General features: G+C 47.8%; 1 protein-coding gene across 1 annotated transcript in view; it reads left to right on the plus strand.

Annotated features, from left to right (window-relative positions):
• The window catches only part of DOCK3 (dedicator of cytokinesis 3), a 189,767-nt gene that overhangs the window by 87,990 nt on the left and 80,877 nt on the right, over positions 1–20,900 (plus strand). The window contains 7 exon segments of the mRNA XM_077451060.1: positions 5,202–5,350; positions 8,196–8,280; positions 15,116–15,205; positions 19,109–19,260; positions 19,352–19,433; positions 19,680–19,740; positions 19,882–20,029. Of these exon segments, the coding sequence (XP_077307186.1) occupies positions 5,202–5,350; positions 8,196–8,280; positions 15,116–15,205; positions 19,109–19,260; positions 19,352–19,433; positions 19,680–19,740; positions 19,882–20,029 (767 nt within the window).

Consider the following 20,900-nt stretch of genomic DNA (forward strand, 5'->3'; position numbering starts at 1 on the left):
TCAGAGACTGCAGACATAGTACAGGAGATGGTCAGAGACTGCAGACAGACTACAGGAGATGGTCAGAGACTGCAAACATACTACAGGAGATGGTCAGAGACTGCAGACATACTACAGGAGATGATCAGAGACTGCAGACATAGTACAGGAGATGGTCAGAGACTGCAGACAGACTACAGGAGATGGTCAGAGACTGCAGACATACTACAGGAGATGGTCAGAGACTGCAGTCATACTACAGGAGATGGTCAGAGACGGCAGACATACTACAGGAGATGGTCAGAGACTGCAGACATAATACAGGAGATGGTCAGAGACTGCAGACATAGTACAGGAGATGGTCAGAGACTGCAGACATACTACAGGAGATGGTCAGAGACTGCAGACATACTACAGGAGATGGTCAGAGACTGCAGACATACTACAGGAGATGGTCAGAGACTGCAGACATACTACAGGAGATGGTCAGAGACTGCAGACATACTACAGGAGATGGTCAGAGACTGCAGACATAATACAGGAGATGGTCAGAGACTGCAGACATACTACAGGAGATGGTCAGAGACTGCAGACATAGTACAGGAGATGGTCAGAGACTGCAGACCGACTACAGGAGATGGTCAGAGACTGCAGACATACTACAGGAGATGGTCAGAGACTGCAGACATACTACAGGAGATGGTCAGAGACTGCAGACATACTACAGGAGATGGTCAGAGACTGCAGACATAATACAGGAGATGGTCAGAGACTGCAGACATAGTACAGGAGATGGTCAGAGACTGCAGACATACTACAGGAGATGGTCAGAGACTGCAGACATAATACAGGAGATGGTCAGAGACTGCAGACATACTACAGGAGATGGTCAGAGACTGCAGACATAATACAGGAGATGGTCAGAGACTGCAGACATCCTACAGGAGATGGTCAGAGACTGCAGACATCCTACAGGAGATGGTCAGAGACTGCAGCAGGATGGGCACCAGGGCTTTAGGCAGAATCCTCCTTCAACCCTCATGGCCACCAATACAGAACCAATGGCTGCACTGATATAGATAATCTGTGACTTTGTATACAAAGTGTGACCTGCAGCATAGCGAAGGCGATTTATCTGTTTTACCCAATTTTTTGTCCTTCGAGGACATCGCCCATCCATCGCGGGATTGGCCATATTATTAGAGATGTTTGCCCGCCGCTTGTTTTCCCCTCTGTTTTCTTGTGTTTCTGCCAGGAATCCAGAAGTGATTTATTCTGAATGTTTGCTGATTTCCTCAAAATTTTGACAGGTTTGGACGGCTCGTCTCCCGCGCTGCGTGGGCCCCTCCGACAAACAAACTATTTCCAGCACCGGGTGCAACAGAATTTTAATTTTATGCTAAATTGTTTGGAAGGAGGGGGTCAACTTCCCCGCTGCCGGAGCAATTTCTGAACCGCCATCTGTAATCCTAGCCGGGGAAAGGTTTCCCGCACGCCGCGCATCCCGGACGTCTGTGAGGATCCCGTCTCTCCGGCAGACAATGAGCGACAGGTTTTTTAAACATTGCCAGAAGTTGGGGAAATCTGTGACAAACGCCGTATTTTATTACAATGGCGTCTGATTTGCTGGCCATATGAATAGGATGGGACAGCTGCTTGGCGGACTGATTTTACGGCGGGATCCAGTGTAGATGTGCGCGGTCGGGTGATGGCGAGAAGCTCGGAATAATTGCAGAGACAGTTTGTGAGAAGTCTTGGCATTCATTGCTTGTGAGCGTAAAATCAGCACTGAATCTAAGATATTCCCAGATCCAATATTCCTATTCCCTGCCATCCGCAACACAACTACAGCTACGTTCTCTGTGATGTCACCGCTCTCTAGTGATTGGATAGGCTGCATGTTCAGTGTTGTCACCGGTCTCTAGTGAATGGATAGGCTGCATGTTCAGTGATGTCACCGCTCTCTAGTGAATAGATAGGATACATTCTCATTGATGTCACCGCTCTCTAGTGATTGGATAGGCTGCATGCTCAGTGTTGTCACCGGTCTCTAGTGAATGGATAGGCTGCATGTTCAGTGATGTCACCGCTCTCTAGTGAATAGATAGGATACATTCTCATTGATGTCACCGGTCTCTAGTGATTGGATAGGCTGCATGTTCAGTGATGTCACCGCTCTCCAGTGAATGGATAGGATACATTCTCATTGATGTCACCAGTCTCTAGTGATTGGATAGGAAGTATTCTCAAGGATGTCACCGTTCTCTAGTGAATGGATAGGCAGCATGCTCAGTGATGTCACCGGTCTCTAGTGAATGGATAGGCTGCATTCTCAGTGATGTCACCAGTCTCTAGTGATTGGATAGGAAGTATTCTCAAGGATGTCACCGGTCTCTAGTGAATGGATAGGCAGCATGCTCAGTGATGTCACCGGTCTCTAGTAATGGATAGGCTGCTTTCTCTGTGATGTCACCGCTCTCCAGTGAATGGATAGGCTGCATTCTCAGTGATGTCACCGCTCTCTAGTGAATTGATAGGCTGCATTCTCAGTGATGTCACCGCTCTCTAGTGAATTGATAGGCTGCATTCTCAGTGATGTCACCGCTCTCCAGTGAATGGATAGGCTGCATTCTCAGTGATGTCACCGCTCTCTAGTGAATTGATAGGCTGCATTCTCAGTGATGTCACCGCTCTCCAGTGAATGGATAGGCTGCATTCTCAGTGATGTCACCGCTCTCTAGTGAATTGATAGGCTGCATTCTCAGTGATGTCACTGTGGATCACTTAGGGCAGGGAAGTTACTCTATGTTCCATTTGGAGAACTAGCAATAATACAATGTAACAATTTCTCTGTACTGCATTCAGTTATTCTTTCCATGGAGTAATGAAGGTGTATCAGATTGTGTATACACAGTAGCTTGCACAACAAACGAATATAAAGAATAAATCGATATAACTGCCTTTATTGCCCAGAGCAAAGGAAAGGGACGGTCGGCTCCGGGGGGGGGAGAAGACAAAGGTGGTAGTCATAGTGGAGGAAGGGCTATTCATTGCGGTATTATAATGGTGGTGTAATTAGCTGGTGTCAGGAGGAATACAGCTCTGTACTATAGTGTGTGAGATGAGCAAAGGATTCTGGGAGGGACATTAATGCATCGGGAAGCACCTATGAGTCAAAATTGAGTCATTTCTCACCGGCTGAGCTATTAATAGGAATTCAGCGTGAAATGATAATATAAGGGTTTAAGGCGTTAAAAATAGAACGTATCAAAGCTTTATAAGTACATAATGGACGGAGGGAGATTTTTAGGTCATATGAAATAAAATCTTTGCTTTTTCGCTAAACTGACCGCCAAAGCTCCTCCCAGAATTTCAGGGTCCGATCATAATGCGGTCAGGTGAAGAAAGTGATCTCATGGGCCGCTGCGGTGTCTCCCTATGGGGTATAGCCAGCAAAAGTAACCTGATAGGAGTTTTAAGGATGAACTCGGGGTACAAAAAATGTCATAACATTTTTTTTTCCTCAATAGCCACAGAGGATATAAATCCACTTTATGTGCACCAAATGCCTTTGCAAACCCAGATATTACCCTGTAAAAGTAGCAGTGACAACATCAATGCGCTGTAAATAGCTTATGCAGAGAGCAGAGCTGTGGGAGGGGCCCAGGAGGCTCCACCTGCTACAGGCTGCTTGTAGAAAATTACATGAGGTGGGCGGAGACAAGGCTAGTCACCCTGCACAAGGAGAGAGAGAAGAGCTGTGGGAGGGGCCTAGCAGGCTCCACCCACTACAGGCTGCCTGCAGAAAATTACAGGAGGGGGTGGAGACAAGACCAGTCACCACGCACAAGGAGAGAGAGCAGAGCTGTGGGAGGGGCCTAGCAGGCCCCACCCACTACAGGCTGCCTGCAGAAAATTACAGGAGAGGGTCGGAGACAAGACCAGTCACCCTGCACAAGGAAAGAGCAGGACTGTGGGAGGGGCCTAGCAGGCCCCACCCACTACAGGCTGCCTTCAGAAAATTACAGGAGAGGGCGGAGACAAGACCAGTCACCACGCATAAGAAGAGAGAGCAGAGCTGTGGGAGGGGCCTAGCAGGCCCCACCCACTACAGGCTGCCTGCAGAAAATTACAGGAGGGGTGGAGACAAGACCAGTCACCCTGCACAAGGAAACAGCAGGGCTGTGGGAGGGGCCTAGCAGGCTCCACCTACTATAGGCTGACTGCGGGAAACTTGAGGGGCCAGAGACAAGACCATTCACCCTGCAGAGGGAGAGAGAGCAGAGCTGTGGGAGGAGCCTAGCAGGCTCCACCTACTATAAGCTACCTGCAGGAAACTTGAGGAGGGGCCAGAGACAAGACCATTCACCCTGCAGAAGGAGAGAGAGCAGAGCTGTGGGAGTGGCCTAGCAAGTCCCACCCACTACAGGCTGCCTGCAGAAAATTATTGGTCGGCTCCATCTAGTGGCCATAATGAGGCATTTTCCTGAAATGCCCTAACTGGGAAGATTTTGCCCCACTAGATGGAGCTGGCACTCATAGGAAATAAACATATTGGACACATTACAAGGATTATACTTGATTGGTTGTGCAAATGCTGAGACGTTCACAGAATAATTATTATTTTTTTTTTCAAATAGTCCTCAAAAATTCTGGAAAGATTACACGTGCCTTTTTTGTTTTTTAGAGAATGATTGCTTGTCTCGAATTTCAGCTTTAACTCTTTTTCTACACTGAAATTAAATATTTTGGCTTTTACATGCAGGTTTAGCGGGGAGCCTATCACAAATTCCTCCCAAAATGAATAGCAATTGAATACTGCCCCCTAATGGCTACATTTTTCGTAGATCGGTTTGGAAGGCTTGTATTAGATCTGCAGTGTGTGTGTGGGCACTGTAAGGCTATTAGTGTTGGTGTGTGAGATCCAACGGGTTTTCCTGCCCTGTACACTACTACATATCTGCTTCCATCGTACATACCTGTGCACACGGCCATGTTCTGCCTGTATAATGGAGATGATTAATCTCGCTGTGCTGTCATCTCGTCTTCTTCTACCTCCCACTCTCTCTCTCTCTGTAATCTCACGTCCTACGTACGTCTTCTCTGCCTCTTTATTCTCACTTTCTCTCTTTACTCCGTCTTTCACCCCCACATTCATCCCCCATGTTGATCCCGGACAATGCCCCCACATCTTCCTATCCTTTTTTTTTTCTCGCCCCCAGAAGCACAAGGTCGACCTCTTCTACAAGCTGCGACATGTCATGAACGAGGTGATTGACCTGCGCAGGCAGCTGCAGTCGGGTCACCTGACTCAGGACCAATTACGAGAGGTCAAGCGACATCTGACCGTCCGACTGGACTGGGGCAATGAGTGAGTATGGCGGATCGGAGTTCTTCCTCCATAGGTGTTGGTGGCTGTGGATCGCCTTGTCCTTTTGTTATTACTACGAGGGCTGTACCAAAAGTAATGCTGCAGTGGGCATGACAATCCAATTTTACACGTTGGTATGAACTGTATGAACTCGTTCGCTTTTCCTTTATCATTGCAGGTAAACAATGGACTCCAAGAAGACGCAATGTGCCCACATTGAAAGGTGCATGCTGTCCGACACACACAAAAAGCTCCCGAATGGGTACAGAGATGGCACCATCTTGTCAATGGTGTCATCTTCATCAATGTTTTGTAGCCTTTTGTGGATGTCAGACAGACCTCACCCTTCCTTTATCAAGAACCCAATGGTGGCACGATGCTTCTGCTTGGAATCCATTATTTATCTGCACTGAAAAAGAAGAAGAGTTACTATAGAGCAGTGGTCTCCAAATTGCAGTCCGGGGGCCGAATGTGGCCTTTTGCTTGCCTTTATCTAGCCCTTGGGGCACTATTCATCCAACTGACATTAACAGTGGGGCATAGTCCATCCCACTGGCACCAACAATGGGCACTATTCCTTCCGCTGGCACCAATGATGGGGCCTTTACCCCCCCCCCCCCCATGACACCAGTGCTGGGACACTATTCCTACCACTGACACCAATGATAGGACACTATTCCTCCCACTGATACCAATGATGGGGCACTATTCCTCCTACTGACACCAATGATAGGACACTATTCCTCCCCACTGACACCAATGATGGGGCACTATTTCTCCCCACTGACACCAATGATGGGACACCATTCCTCCTACTGACACCAATGATAGGACACTATTCCTCCCACTGATACCAATGATGGGGCACTATTTCTCCTACTGACACCAATGATAGGTCACTATTCCTCCCACTGGAACCAATGATGGGACACTATTCCTCCCCACTGACACCAATGATGGGGCACTATTCCTCCCACTGACACCAATGATGGGGCACTATTCCTCCCACTGACACCAATGATGGGACACTATTCCTCCCACTGGAATCAATGATGGGGCACTATTCCTCCCACTGACACCAATGATAGGGCACTATTCCTCCCACTGGAATCAATGATGGGGCACTATTCCTCCCACTGACACCAATGATGGGACACTATTCCTCCCACTGAAACCAACAATGGGGCACTATTCTTCCCTACTGACACCAATGATGGGGCACTATTCCTCCCACTGACACCAATGATGGGGCACTATTCCTCCCACTGACACCAATGATGGGACACTATTCCTCCCACTGAAACCAATGATGGGGCACTATTCCTCCCACTGATACCAATGATGGGACACTATTCCTCCCACTGAAACCAATGATGGGGCACTATTCTTCCCCACTGACACCAATGATGGGGCACTATTCCTCCCCACTGACACCAATGATGGGGCACTATTCCTCCCCACTGACACCAATCATGGGTCACTATTCCTCTCACTAACACCAATGATGGGGCATTATTTCTCCCACTGACACCAACGGTGGGACACTATTTGTCTAATACCAAAAATAGGGCTTTGTTCACTCCCATTGATGCTAGGACATTGTCTACTCCCACTGGCCGTATTCCGGCCCCTCTAAAGTCTGAAGCACAGTAAACTGGCCCTTTTTGTTAAGAAAGTTTGGAGACCCCCTAATATAGAAGAAGAGCTACTCTACCAATATGTGAAGTTTGAATGACTTATGTACATTAATTAAACAAGTTATGCCCACTTTTGCATTATACTGCACATGAGTACGGCCCTCGTATATATGAAGCAGAGCTGTAGGAAATTAAAGGACCATATGGAAGAACCTCAGAGCCTTGTCAGTTGGGTGGTGTTAGTGGTTTGATTACCGATAAAAGTAGCCAGGATTGTATTTGCCACAGGAACAAAAAGAAACAAGGCACTGGAATAAAATTATCAACAGATCAGATTGCTATAAGCCCTTGTACACACGGTCGGAGAATCTGTCGGAATGCGTCCTATCGGACCGTGTCGTCAGATAATCCGACTGTGTGTGGTCTGCATCGGACTGATTCCATCCGAATCTCCGTCCGACCCAATTTTCCAACATGTTGGAAATATTTCTTGACCAACTGGGCCGGTCGGACCTAATCCGATCATGTGTAGAGAATTTTCATCGGACCAAGTGCCACGCATGCTCAGATCAAATTCCTACATCAAAGCTATTGGCTACTAGCCTGAATGTAGTCCCGTCGTAACGAAATTACGTCATCACGTTCTGAACGATCGGATTTTTCGCCAACTTTGTCCGACCGTGTGTATGCAACAGTTTCGGACAAAATCCGACGGGCAAAATCCGACGGATTTGGTTGTGGAAATCTCCGACCGTGTGTACAGGGGCGAGGACTTTAAAGTGTTGCAATCTGTTTGCTCCATGAAACTTGGATGTGGTTCATTGATCCGCCGATCTTTGTCAGATTTTTTATTTTTTTTTACATCCAATCTTTTCATCATGACCCGGACCCCGAAGAAGGAGGAGATCTTTGCTCCCCCTGAAACGCATTGTGTTGTCCGCCTTGTGAACAGGTATTAATATTAAAAGCATTTGCACATTTTGTTTTGGTGCTCCCATTGGACTTTGTGGAGGTGTATTTGCCATAGGACAGTGACGGGTCTGTATCTGGAGGAGCAGATAGGAAATGATTGCATCACGCTGTTATTAGCTAATTAAAAATATTGAATGAATTATAAATAACAATTAGTAGAGGCTTACTTTTCAGGCTGTAACTTTGGGCAGGTTCCATTCATTTTCTCATTGCCTTCTCTGTGTCGCCCCCCCCAGGCACCTTGGTCTGGACTTAGTCCCCCGTAAGGAGTTTGAAGTGGTCGATTCTGAACTGATCAGCGTCTCTGACTTATACAAGATGGTGAGTAATAACAGGATTAGAAGTGGAGAGATGTTTGCACTCAAATCCAAACAGCTTGCATGTATATAACACATCAGGTATGTAAGCTGTTTGGATTTGAGAAGATTTTTCTATTGCATACTTGATGTCAGCGACCAGACCTGAGCCTGAACTGTGTCTGTCTGCCCCTTACTGGGACTATAGGTCTGTTAAAGTATGCTGTAAGTAAGAATTTGATATTTTCACAGCAGGATATGAACTGGCCAAAGAGAGGTCACCTTGACACAGTTGGACAGATAGGGATTATTTTGAAGCAGTTGACCAGAGAGGGATCACTTTGACAAAGTTGGCCAGAGAGGAATCGCTGTGACACAGTTGGCCAAAGAGGGATCACATTGACACAGTTGACCAGAGAGAAATCACTTTGACTCAGCTGGCCAGAATGATCACATTGATGCAGTTGGCCAGAAAGGGATCACTTTGACGCAGTTGGCCAGAGAGGGATCACTTTGACACAGTTGGCCAGAGAGGGATCACTTTGACACAGTGGCCAAAGAGGGATCACGTTGATGCAGCTGGCCAGAGAGTGATCACATTGATCCAGTAGACAAGAGAGGGATCACTTTGACGCAGTTGGCCAGAAAGGGATCACTTTGACGCAGTTGACCAGAGAGAAATCACTTTGACTCAGCTGGCCAGAATGATCACATTGATGCAGTTTGCCATAGAAGGATCACTTTGAGGCAGATGGCCTGAGAGGGATCACACTGACACAGTTTGCCAGAGAAAGATAATTTAACGCAGTGGGAAAAAGAGGGATCAATTGACACATTTGGCCAGAGAGGGATCACTTTGACACAGTGGCCAAACAGGGATCTCGTTGATGCAGCTGGCCAGAGAGTGCTCACATTGATCCAGTAGACCAGAGAGGGATCACTTTGATGCAGTTGGCCAGAGAGGGATCACTTTGACACAGTTGGCCAGAGAGGGATCACTTTGACACAGTTGGCCAGAGAGGGATCACTTTGACACATTTGGCCAGAGAGGGATCACTTTGACACAGTGGCCAAAGAGGGATCACGTTGATGCAGCTGGCCAGAGAGTGATCACATTGATCCAGTAGACCAGAGAGGGATCACTTTGACGCAGTTGGTCAGAGAGGGATCACTTTGACGCAGTTGGCCAAAGAGGGATCACTTTGATGCAGTTGGCCAGAGAGGGATCACTTTGACGCAGTTGGCCAGAGAGGGATCACTTTGACGCAGTTGGCCAGAGAGGGATCACTTTGACGCAGTTTGCCAGAGAGGGATCACTTTGATGCAGTTGGCCAGAGAGGGATCACTTTGACGCAGTTGGCCAGAGAGGGATCACTTTGACGCAGTTGGCCAGAGAGGGATCACTTTGACGCAGTTGGCCAGAGAGGGATCACTTGGACACAGTGGTCAAAGAGGGATCACGTTGATGCAGCTGGCCACTGAGTGGTCACATTGATCCAGTAGACCAGAGAGGGATCACTTTGATGCAGTTGGCCAGAGAGGGATCACTTTGACACAGTGGCCAAAGAGGGATCACGTTGATGCAGCTGGCCACTGAGTGGTCACATTGATCCAGTAGACCAGAGAGGGATCACTTTGAAGCAGTTGGCCAGAATGATCACATTGATGCAGTTTGCCATAGAAGGATCACTTTGAGGCAGATGGCCTGAGAGGGATCACACTGACACAGTTTGCCAGAGAAAGATAATTTAACGCAGTGGGAAAAAGAGGGATCAATTGACACATTTGGCCAGAGAGGGATCACTTTGACACAGTGGCCAAACAGGGATCTCGTTGATGCAGCTGGCCAGAGAGTGCTCACATTGATCCAGTAGACCAGAGAGGGATCACTTTGACGCAGTTGGCCAGAGAGGGATCACTTTGACACAGTTGGCCAGAGAGGGATCACTTTGACACAGTTGGCCAGAGAGGGATCACTTTGACACATTTGGCCAGAGAGGGATCACTTTGACACAGTGGCCAAAGAGGGATCACGTTGATGCAGCTGGCCAGAGAGTGATCACATTGATCCAGTAGACCAGAGAGGGATCACTTTGACGCAGTTGGTCAGAGAGGGATCACTTTGACGCAGTTGGCCAAAGAGGGATCACTTTGATGCAGTTGGCCAGAGAGGGATCACTTTGACGCAGTTGGCCAGAGAGGGATCACTTTGACGCAGTTGGCCAGAGAGGGATCACTTTGACGCAGTTGGCCAGAGAGGGATCACTTTGACGCAGTTTGCCAGAGAGGGATCACTTTGATGCAGTTGGCCAGAGAGGGATCACTTTGACGCAGTTGGCCAGAGAGGGATCACTTTGACGCAGTTGGCCAGAGAGGGATCACTTGGACACAGTGGTCAAAGAGGGATCACGTTGATGCAGCTGGCCACTGAGTGGTCACATTGATCCAGTAGACCAGAGAGGGATCACTTTGATGCAGTTGGCCAGAGAGGGATCACTTTGACACAGTGGCCAAAGAGGGATCACGTTGATGCAGCTGGCCACTGAGTGGTCACATTGATCCAGTAGACCAGAGAGGGATCACTTTGAAGCAGTTGGCCAGAGAGGGATCACTTTGACGCAGTTGGCCAGAGAGGCATCACTTTGACACAGTGGCCAAAGAGGGATCATGTTGATGCAGCTGGCCACTGAGTGGTCACACTGATCCAGTAGACCAGAGAGGGATCACTTTGACGCAGTTGGCCAGAGAGGGATCACTTTGACACAGTGGCCAAAGAGGGATCACTTTGACACAGTGGCCAAAGAGGGATCACATTGATGCAGCTGGCCACTAAGTGGTCACATTGATCCAGTAGACCAGAGAGGGATCACTTTAACGCAGTTGGCCAGAGAGGGATCACTTTGACGCAGTTGGCCAGAGAGGGATCACTTTGGCACAGTTGACCAGAGAGGGATCCCTTTGACGCAGCTGGCCACTGAGTGGTCACATTGATCCGGTAGACCAGAGAGGGATCACTTTGATGCAGCTGGCTAGAGTGATCACATTAATGCAAATTGCCAGAGAAGGATAACTTTGATGCAGTTGACTGGATCATTTTGACACAGTTGGCCAGATGGGGACAATTCTGAAGCAGTTGGCCAGGTGGGGATCACCTTGACAAAGTTGACCAGAAAGGGATCACTTTAATGCAGCTGGCCAGAAAGGGATCACTTTGATCCAGTTGGCAGGTCTGAATGTTTATTGCAATATATGCAAATCAAAAATCTCAGTTTTTATGGAAAAGTTTCTAGAAATATGTAATAGTGTATATCAGTGTGCAGAGGGTTAATTCCCCATTTTCAGAGTAGTAACGGGATTCTCTGGAGCTTGTTTGCCTCGGCCAATCTGTAGCTATTTTGGTGGGGCTATAAGTCATGCAAGGGGATCCTGCACTGGCAATTTCCTCTCCTGTTTGGGGTCTGTTGATGAACTGGAAGTGATTTAATGGGAGAATTAATCAGCAGGTGGTCCTGTACTGGTAGGACATGCTGTGTTGGTCTCCTGCAGTGCTGGCAAGACCAGATATGTGGAGCTACACAGAGAAAACCAGACTCAATCTAAGTGAAGCAATACAATTTATTAAGAACACAAATCACAGGTGACATAAAACACCAATCCAGCAACCCACAGAGGGAAAATGAAATAACTATGTACAGAGAGGAAGGAGAAATCAGGTAAAGCAAGGAAAGGCGAGGAGTAAAGGGAACAAAGATCAAGATAGGTCAGGAACAGGTGGCAGATACGAAGGCAACAGGTACAGGTAGCCGGAGGTGGGTCAGGAACTGGGCTGGAACAGGTAGCAGGTAGTAAGGCAATAGGTACAGGTGGCAGGGTCAGGAGTTAGCAGGAGGAAGGTCAGGAATGAGTAGAGTGCATAAAGGCAACAGGTAGCAGGAGGCATTTAGGAATGAGGACCAGAATGGACCCAAGGTACTAGGTAGAGGTAGCAGGTGGCAGGGCAGGAGAGGAGGCCAGAACGAGTACAGGTAGCAGGCTCGGGTGGTAGCAGGGGGCAGGTGTGGAACAGAGATCAACAGGGAACAGGTACAAAGGCAACAGCTATAGGTAGGATCATGGAAATACATGTAAAGCACTGAGGATCTTCAAGGAGGAGCTAAATACTCTCTTGATAGCCAGCATCAGTTAGGGCCGGTTCACACTGCGGCGCGAGGCGAGGCGACACGGCTCGCCTCGCCTCGCTCCCGCAAGTCGCCCCCGTTCTGTACAATGGAACCGTTCTGAGAGGAGCGACTCGAGTCGCTCCGACTCAGAAAAAAGGTTCCTGTACTACTTCGGGGCGACTTCGGGGGCGACTTGCATTGACTTCTATACAGAAGTCCTCTGCAAGTCGCCGCTGAGCTCCCCGCAGGTCGCGGCGAGGTAAGTCGGAGACGCCTCGCCGCGCCTCGCTGTGTGAACCGGCCCTTAAGGACTAATTCCTGACTGACTGCTGAGAGACACCTGTTGGTGGAAACTGGAAATGCACCCAGTATAGAGCAGAGACACCTGCTAGTGGACCACAGTGCCACCAACAGGTGTTTTGGATCCTTACATGTAGCTTCCACTAACAGTAGATCAGTACAAGGACAGCATCTAATGGTTTCCACAAATGGCCCAGTACCAGCAATTTCCATCAGGACCAGTCCATGTTGGTCTGCGGAAGGGAGATATGACTACCTATGACCACTAGAATGCATTGGGTAAGCCACCAGCCATGTAGATATTGGGTCAAGATCACCAGCTTAGCTTGTGTTTACCCAGTTAAGGTACATCTGTACCCAAATTCACAATTCCACTAATATTCTCTGTATCTATACGAAACAATGTTACATTTACTGTATCTTTACAATACAATGTTACATTCACTGTATATATAGGATACAAAGTTACACTTGCTATATCTATATGATACCACGTTACATTTATCGTATATATGATACAATGTTACATTCACTGTATCTAAGCGATACCATGTTAACATTCACCGTATTTATGATACAATGTTACATTCACCGTATCTATATGATACAATGTTACATTCACCGTATCTACATGATACAATGTTACATTCACCATATCTATATGATACAAAGTTTCATTCACTGTATCTATATGATACAATGTTACATTCACCATATCTATATGATACAATGTTACATTCACCGTATCTTTATGATACAATGTTACATTCACCATATCTATACGATACAATGTTACATTCACCATATCTATATGATACAAAGTTACATTCACCATATCTATATGATACAATGTTACATTCACCATATCTATATGATACAATGTTACATTCACCATAACTATATGATACAAAGTTACATTCACCATATCTATATGATACAATGTTACATTCACCGTATCTTTATGATACAATGTTACATTCACCATATCTATATGATACATTGTTACATTCACCATATCTATATGATACAAAGTTACATTCACCATATCTATATGATACAATGTTACATTCACCGTATCTTTATGATACAATGTTACATTCACCATACCTATATGATACAAAGTTACATTCACCATATCTATATGATACAATGTTACATTCCCCATATCTATATGATACAATGTTACATTCACCGTATCTATATGATACAATGTTACATTCACCATATCTATATGATAGAATGTTACATTCACTGTATCTTTATGATACAATGTTACATTCACCATACCTATATGATACAATGTTACATTCACCATAACTATATGATACAATGTTACATTCACCATACCTATATGATACAATGTTACATTCACCATACCTATATGATACAATGTTACATTCACCATACCTATATGATACAATGTTACATTCACCATACCGATATGATACAATGTTACATTCACCATACCGATATGATACAATGTTACATTCACCATACCTACACAATACAATGTTACATTCACCATATCTATATGATACAATGTTACATTCACTGTATATGATACAATATTGCTTTCATTGGCCCCCGCGACACATCGCAGCATTTTCTGTTCTCCGTTGGTGAATGGCTTTTGCTCTATAGAAGCCCTTTTTTGTTTTTAGTTGTGGGGAAGATTTGTGTTTTTTATTTGTGCCCCGATTTAAAAAATGGCATGATGGGCTGTGAATCATTATATCACACTTTAGAAATATGTGTTTAAGTAAACACATCCCTGATGAAGGGGGGCCCGCCCTGAAACGCGTTGCGCTGCTCACCTCTACGAACAGTAAACAGGCGAAGGCCGATCTGGAGTTGAGAGCCCCTTTATTATGACTTTTTATTCAGAAATTCAATCTTGTTGGAGGTTCCACATTCCATTCCAAACAAAAAACACAATAAGAGCAGACTTCCTGTGACAGCCTCACCATGTGTGGCACACATTCACTGCACATTCACTGTCCTGCAAATGAGGGTTACTCGAATCTGTCTTTGTATGTAGTAGCTGAAACCTGAACTCAGGCTTGCAGTGAGTAGACAAGCCATTAAGCAGAGGGTGGGGGAGGGGAATTTAGAGGGCATATTTTTTTTGTTGTGTTTTGCTTTTTAGGAAGGAGAGAGCTATAGGTGTAGTCAGTCTCAGGACAAGCAGGAGGAAGGGGCGGGAGTCTGCAGAGCTAGGGGTTTTGTTGTCACCCTCATTCTCAGCCATGTAACATAGAGGGGGGGGGGAGGGGGAGGGGGATCACAAGAGTGCATGCATTACTATTAAAATGTCTTGTATGTGTATTTTTATGGCTGCGACGTCACCCGGAACGGGCTGATGAACCTCATCGCACTGACAGCCTGTAATTTTCTCCGCAGCATCTGTCAAGCCGACACAGCGTGCAGCAGAGCACCAATCAGGTGAGAGGGGTGGCGAGTGACGGAGAGCGAAGAGGAGCCGGGAAGGAGGTCAGCAATTAAATCCTGGCAGGGCAGGCTAAGGGAGCCAGGAGGTCATTATCATTCCTGATCCCGTCCCTCTGATGGGCTCGGTGTCGGTTCTCTGAGCTCCCGCGGCGTGCAGACCGTGCCGGCGGGCGCACAGAAACCCGCTGACCTAACAAAGGGAATGCTTATTAATAGACCTGCCCTATTTCCTCAGCAGACTGAATGGATTTAGGAAGGAGGCGGAATGCATAGAACTAAACATCTCCCCTATAACTAGGATGGGGGGGGGGGTACTATGAAAATTTTATATGATTCATTTAAATCCTTCCTCCGGCCTTCCCCTCAGTCTTGCACAGTTGTAGCGGCTCCTCTCCTGGACTGGAACGGCTTCCTCTGATTTCCCTGCACACTGTGAGCTTCTCACCATGTGCATCAGAAGCTGCAGCAAGTCAGATAGAGCCCCGCCCCCATTTCCTGGCATCATCTTGCCCTGGCCCCATACACACTATTAGATTTTCTGCAGATTTTTGTCTTCAGATTTACCAAAACCATATAATAGGAGGTCAAACCTTAAGAGTTTCAATTTATATTCTTTCCATCAAGGAGGCTCAGCGTCACATGTGGGCGTTACCTATGTAAATACAGCCTGCCTAGGAACGCCCACTCCACCAGCCCGACACCCACCCAATCAAAGGCATATTGATATTTGCATAACTCCTCCCACTGCTCACATCAGGGCTGAGGGCTCTTGAGAGGAGTACTGCGGCAGGGTGCTGGGATGGTTTTCGGGCAGCACCCTGCTGGCCCCTCCCAGCGGCCACGACCTGTCTGCATTGCATAGACACGCACCATAGGCACGTGCACAGGGTGTGCCAGGTGTGCCAGGGCACACCCTGATCACCACGTGTGCTGCAGATTCCCCTTGTTTAGACCCTCATATTTCACCAAACCCCCCTAACGGGGCTCCTAAAGAAATTATAAAAAAAATAATAAAAAATAAAATAATGAAAACTGCTGACACCAAAATCTGCCCTACTGACCCTGTCCACTGCTCTACTGACCCCGTCCTCTGCCCTACTGAGCCCGTCCTCTGCCCTACTGAGCCCGTCCTCTGCCCTACTGAGCCCGTCCTCTGCCCTACTGAGCCCGTCCTCTGCCCTACTGAGCCCGTCCTCTGCCCTACTGAGCCCGTCCACTGCCCTACTGACCCCATCCACTACCCTACTGACCGCCTCCTCTACCCTACTAACACCGTCCACTGCCCTACTGACTCCATCCTCTGCCCTACTGACCCCCTCCTCTGCCCTACTGACCCCGTCCACTACCCTACTAACACCGTCCACTGCTCTACTGAACCCGTCCTCTGCTCTACTGACCCCATCCACTGCCCTACTGACCCCATCCACTGCCCTACTGACCCCGTCCACTGCCCTACTGACCCCGCCCACTACCCTACTGACTCCGTCCACTGCCCTACTGACTCCATCCACTGCCCTACTGACTCCGTCCACTGCCCTACTGACCCCATCCACTGCCCTACTGACCCCGTCCACTGCCCTACTGACCCCGCCCACTACCCTACTGACTCCGTCCACTGCCCTACTGACTCCGTCCACTGCCCTACTGACTCCGTCCACTGCCCTACTGACCCCATCCACTGCCCTACTGACCCCATCCACTGCCCTACTGACCCCGTCCACTGCCCTACTGACCCCGCCCACTACCCTACTGACTCCGTCCACTGCCCTACTGACTCCATCCACTGCCCTACTGACTCCGTCCACTGCCCTACTGACCCCCTCCTCTACCCTACTAACACCGTCCACTGCCCTACTGACTCCGTCCACTGCCCTACTGACTCCGTCCACTGCCCTACTGACCCCCTCCTCTGCCCTACTGACCCCTTCCTCTGCCCTACTGACCCCTTCCTCTGCCCTACTGACTCTGTCCACTGCCCTACTGACTCTGTCCACTGCCCTACTGACTCTGTCCACTGCCCTACTAACACAGTCCACTGCCCTACTAACACCATCCACTGCCCTACTGACCCCGTCTACTGCTCTACTTACCCTGTCCACTGCTTTACACTGGCAGTATATATACACATGCACACACTAATGTGTTTGAGCTTTGTGCTGCACACCAAAAAGTGAGACACAAAAAGTGCACAGGGTGTACATATGGTCCTCCAAAAGGAAGGGACCTTTGACCTGATGCCCCGGAGGGTTAGGCTCCAGACAGAAACTAGATGGATCCCGCTCTCTGGGAGGTCTGCCAAAACAGACCACCCCAAGTACTAGACCAGAAGGCCATGTCCACCCCCTCCTAAGACTTTGAAGGCAGGACCGAGGACCTACACCCTACTCATCAAACCCAACAACCACAAAAAAAACACATAAAGTGACACACAAGACAAACAACATAAAAGTGGGGAAAAGGGAAGTGAAGAAAGTGCAATAGTGCCATGTTGAAATTCAATGGCCGGCCTTCCGGGCAGAAATAAAAATTTCTCTGGTCCTAGCCAAAAGGCCCGGCCCAAGAGGCAGGTGTAAAAAGTGTGATGATGCAATGACCTTGGTGCCATAACACAAGGTGACCCTCACTCACAGTGAAATTACGGCACCCCTGGACTGCCACTCCAGGGGCACATGCACCACGGGCTCTCTTTGGGACCCAGCCTTCCGCCAGACCCAGTGCTTCTCCATCCTCACCAGGGGTACCCTTCCGGCTTTCTCTGAGACTTGCTCTGGACTCGGTTTGCCCCAATACCAACCTTCTAGGTACCATTACACCGGAGGATTTCCATAGCCGCCACCCCAACCTCTGCCATAGTCGGGGCACAACACAGTGCCTCCTCTTGGCAACTGATAAGAACTGATCCTACGCTTGATGTTTGCCAAAAGGCAGAGGAATGTGTTTGAAAAAGCTGACCCGTCCGCACCAAACTCCCCAGTAATCAAACCTCCAAGAGCTGCCGGCAAAGCAAAATATAGGTGCAGTTAACTAAGGTGAACCACTCGGAATGCACTAAAACAGGGATGTGCAATTAGTGGACCTCCAGCTGTTGCAGAACTACAAGTCCCATGAGGCATAGCAAGACTCTGACAGCCACAAGCATGACACCCAGAGGCAGAGGCATGATGGGACTTGTAGTTTTGCAACAGCTAGAGGTCCGCTAATTACATATCCCTGCTCTAAAACCTTCATTTTTGGAAGCAGCATTCATCCTCCTTACTATGCACCATCACATGTCTAATACTGGAGGACAGGTGCTCTTTATATAGAGCGGGAACAATGGCACGGTGTAGTTGGAGGAAAATGTCAATGATATGGTAGAACAAACACAGGGGGTGAAGTATAGACATGTGCACTGACAAAAAATGTGTTCGTTTTCTTTTCATTCGTGTTTTTTTTGCTTTTTTCAGAAATTCGGAAACCCAAAAATTCGGATTTTCAAATTTTCCAATTTCCAAAATTTCAAATATTCCATTCTCTGAAATTTTTAGAATTTTCTGAATTCCCAAAATTCCGAATTTCAAAAATTCAGAAATTTGAAAATTCAGAAATTTGAAGAAGATTAGGAAATTTTGATGACATGAAGATTCGTTTCTTTTTTAACGAATTTTGACAAATTCGTTAATTCCGAAATTTCGAAGTTCCGAATTTCCAAATTTCCTAATCTTCAAATTTTCGAATTTCTGAATTCCCCAAATCCCAAATTTGAAAAATTCAGAAATTTGAAAATTCGGAATTTTTGAAATTCGGAACTTCGAAATTTCGGAATTAACTAATTTGTCAAAATTTGTAAAAAAAACGAATTTGGAACTAAACGAATTGTCTAGTGCAGTTATAGAGTACTGGGGGGGGGTGACTGGGAAATTGCCGGGATGGGTTGGTGACGGCTGACCTGCTTTCCCGTCACAGACGGACACCCTGCGGCAGCGACACAAGGAGCCTCGCGCCCCGGTGCCTCACCACCTGCTGCTCAACTTGAAGAGCTTCACACACAGCAACATCGGGGAGGACGTGGACCTGTTCTTCTCGCTGTATGACATGAGAGAAGCCCGTCAGATCAGGTGACTTACGCCGCGCCGCCACCTTCATGTCATCCTCCAGCTGGGACACCCAAGCTCCGCCATGACGCTTCTCTTGTCTTCTCTTCCCCAGTGAGAGGTTTATGGTGAGACTGAACAAGAACGGCGGCCCCAGGAACCCCGATAAGCCGGAGCGACTCTCAGCGCTGTTCACGGTACGTCCCTTCTGGGCGCAACATTTCATCATTTTTTTTTTCTTTTTATGTCAGGTAGACCCCAAAGAAATGTGCCCGTCCGCTAAAATGGTAAAAGTGTAAAATAAGGAAGATTGAGTAGGAGAACCCATCCCGGCGAGACAGCGGAGGGACATTTCTCCAAATCAGGGACAGTCCCTCGAAATCAGGGACAGTTGGGAGCTATGTGTAAGTGACTCTGGTGTGTTTTTTTTTTTTTTTTGGCAGGACCTCAGCAGCAGAGATGTAAAGCGAGACCTCCACCTTGTCGTCCATGTCATCAGGATAGGTAGGCGACACTCGTTTGCTGATGTTCTGTATTCAGTGATGTCATTGCCTGATTATTGGCTCAGGGATCTGCGCAGGTCACGGTGAGCCTCGTCTGGAGTTATCGCTCATATCTGCAGTTCATTCTCCGCTTTTCTTTTAGGCCGTATGCTGTTAAACGACTCCCGGAAAGGCCCCTCGCACATCCATTACAGGAGGCCCTATGGCTGCGCAGTCCTGAGCCTCGGCGAGGTGCTGCCGGCACTGTGCGAGCATCGAGACGAGAAGGATTTTGTCCTGAAGGTTTACACGTGAGTACAAGCCAGGAAATCGGATATTAGTTCCTCCAATGTCTGTGCAAAATCAATCAATTATGAATAAATCACCTGTCCATGCAACACTGATCAATCATCACCTGTCCATGCAAAACTGATCAAACACCTGTCCATGCAAAACTGATCAATCACCTGTCCATGCAAAACTGATCAATCACCTGTCCATGCAAAACTGATCAATCACCTGTCCATGCAAAACTGATCAATCACCTGTCTATGCAACACTGATCAATCACTTGTCCATGTTAAAACTGATCAATCACCTGTCTATGCAACACTGATCAATCACTTGTCTATGCAACACTGATCAATCACCTGTCTATGCAACACTGATCAATCACCTGTCTATGCAACACTGATCAATCACCTGTCCATGCAACACTGATCAATCACCTGTCCATGCAACACTGATCAATCACCTGTCCATGTAAAAAATGATCAATCACCTGTTGTCACGTACCTGGTTGGAGAGCCCAAGCGTGCAGGGAGCGGCGCCTCGTAAGCCCCGGCTCGAGAGCCCCTGGAGATGGGAACAGGGATTCAGGAGTCCGGAGGGCACAAGTGCCAGACTGGTCAGCTGGTAGAAGAGACCGGAGCAGATGGTGGGCCGGAGCGGAAGGTGCAGCCAGCGCAGGATGCTGGACAGGAACTGCTGGACGGCTGGCACAGGCGAACAGGCAGGAGCTGCGGAAGTAGTAGTGAGAGCAGGTCCGTAGGCAGACTGGCAGAAGTAGTCAGGAACGAGCTGGGTCGGCAACAATCGGGCAGCAGAGGTACAAGGCAGAAGGCAGAAGCGTGGTCAATCAGGCAAAGGGTCGGAGGCAGGCGGCAAACAGGCAAAGTCCAG

The sequence above is a fragment of the Lithobates pipiens genome, unplaced genomic scaffold, assembly GCF_037356315.1.
Source record: "Lithobates pipiens isolate NorthernLeopardFrog02 unplaced genomic scaffold, aLitPip1_a1.2 Scaffold_23, whole genome shotgun sequence".
Classification (NCBI taxonomy): Eukaryota; Metazoa; Chordata; class Amphibia; order Anura; family Ranidae; genus Lithobates; species Lithobates pipiens.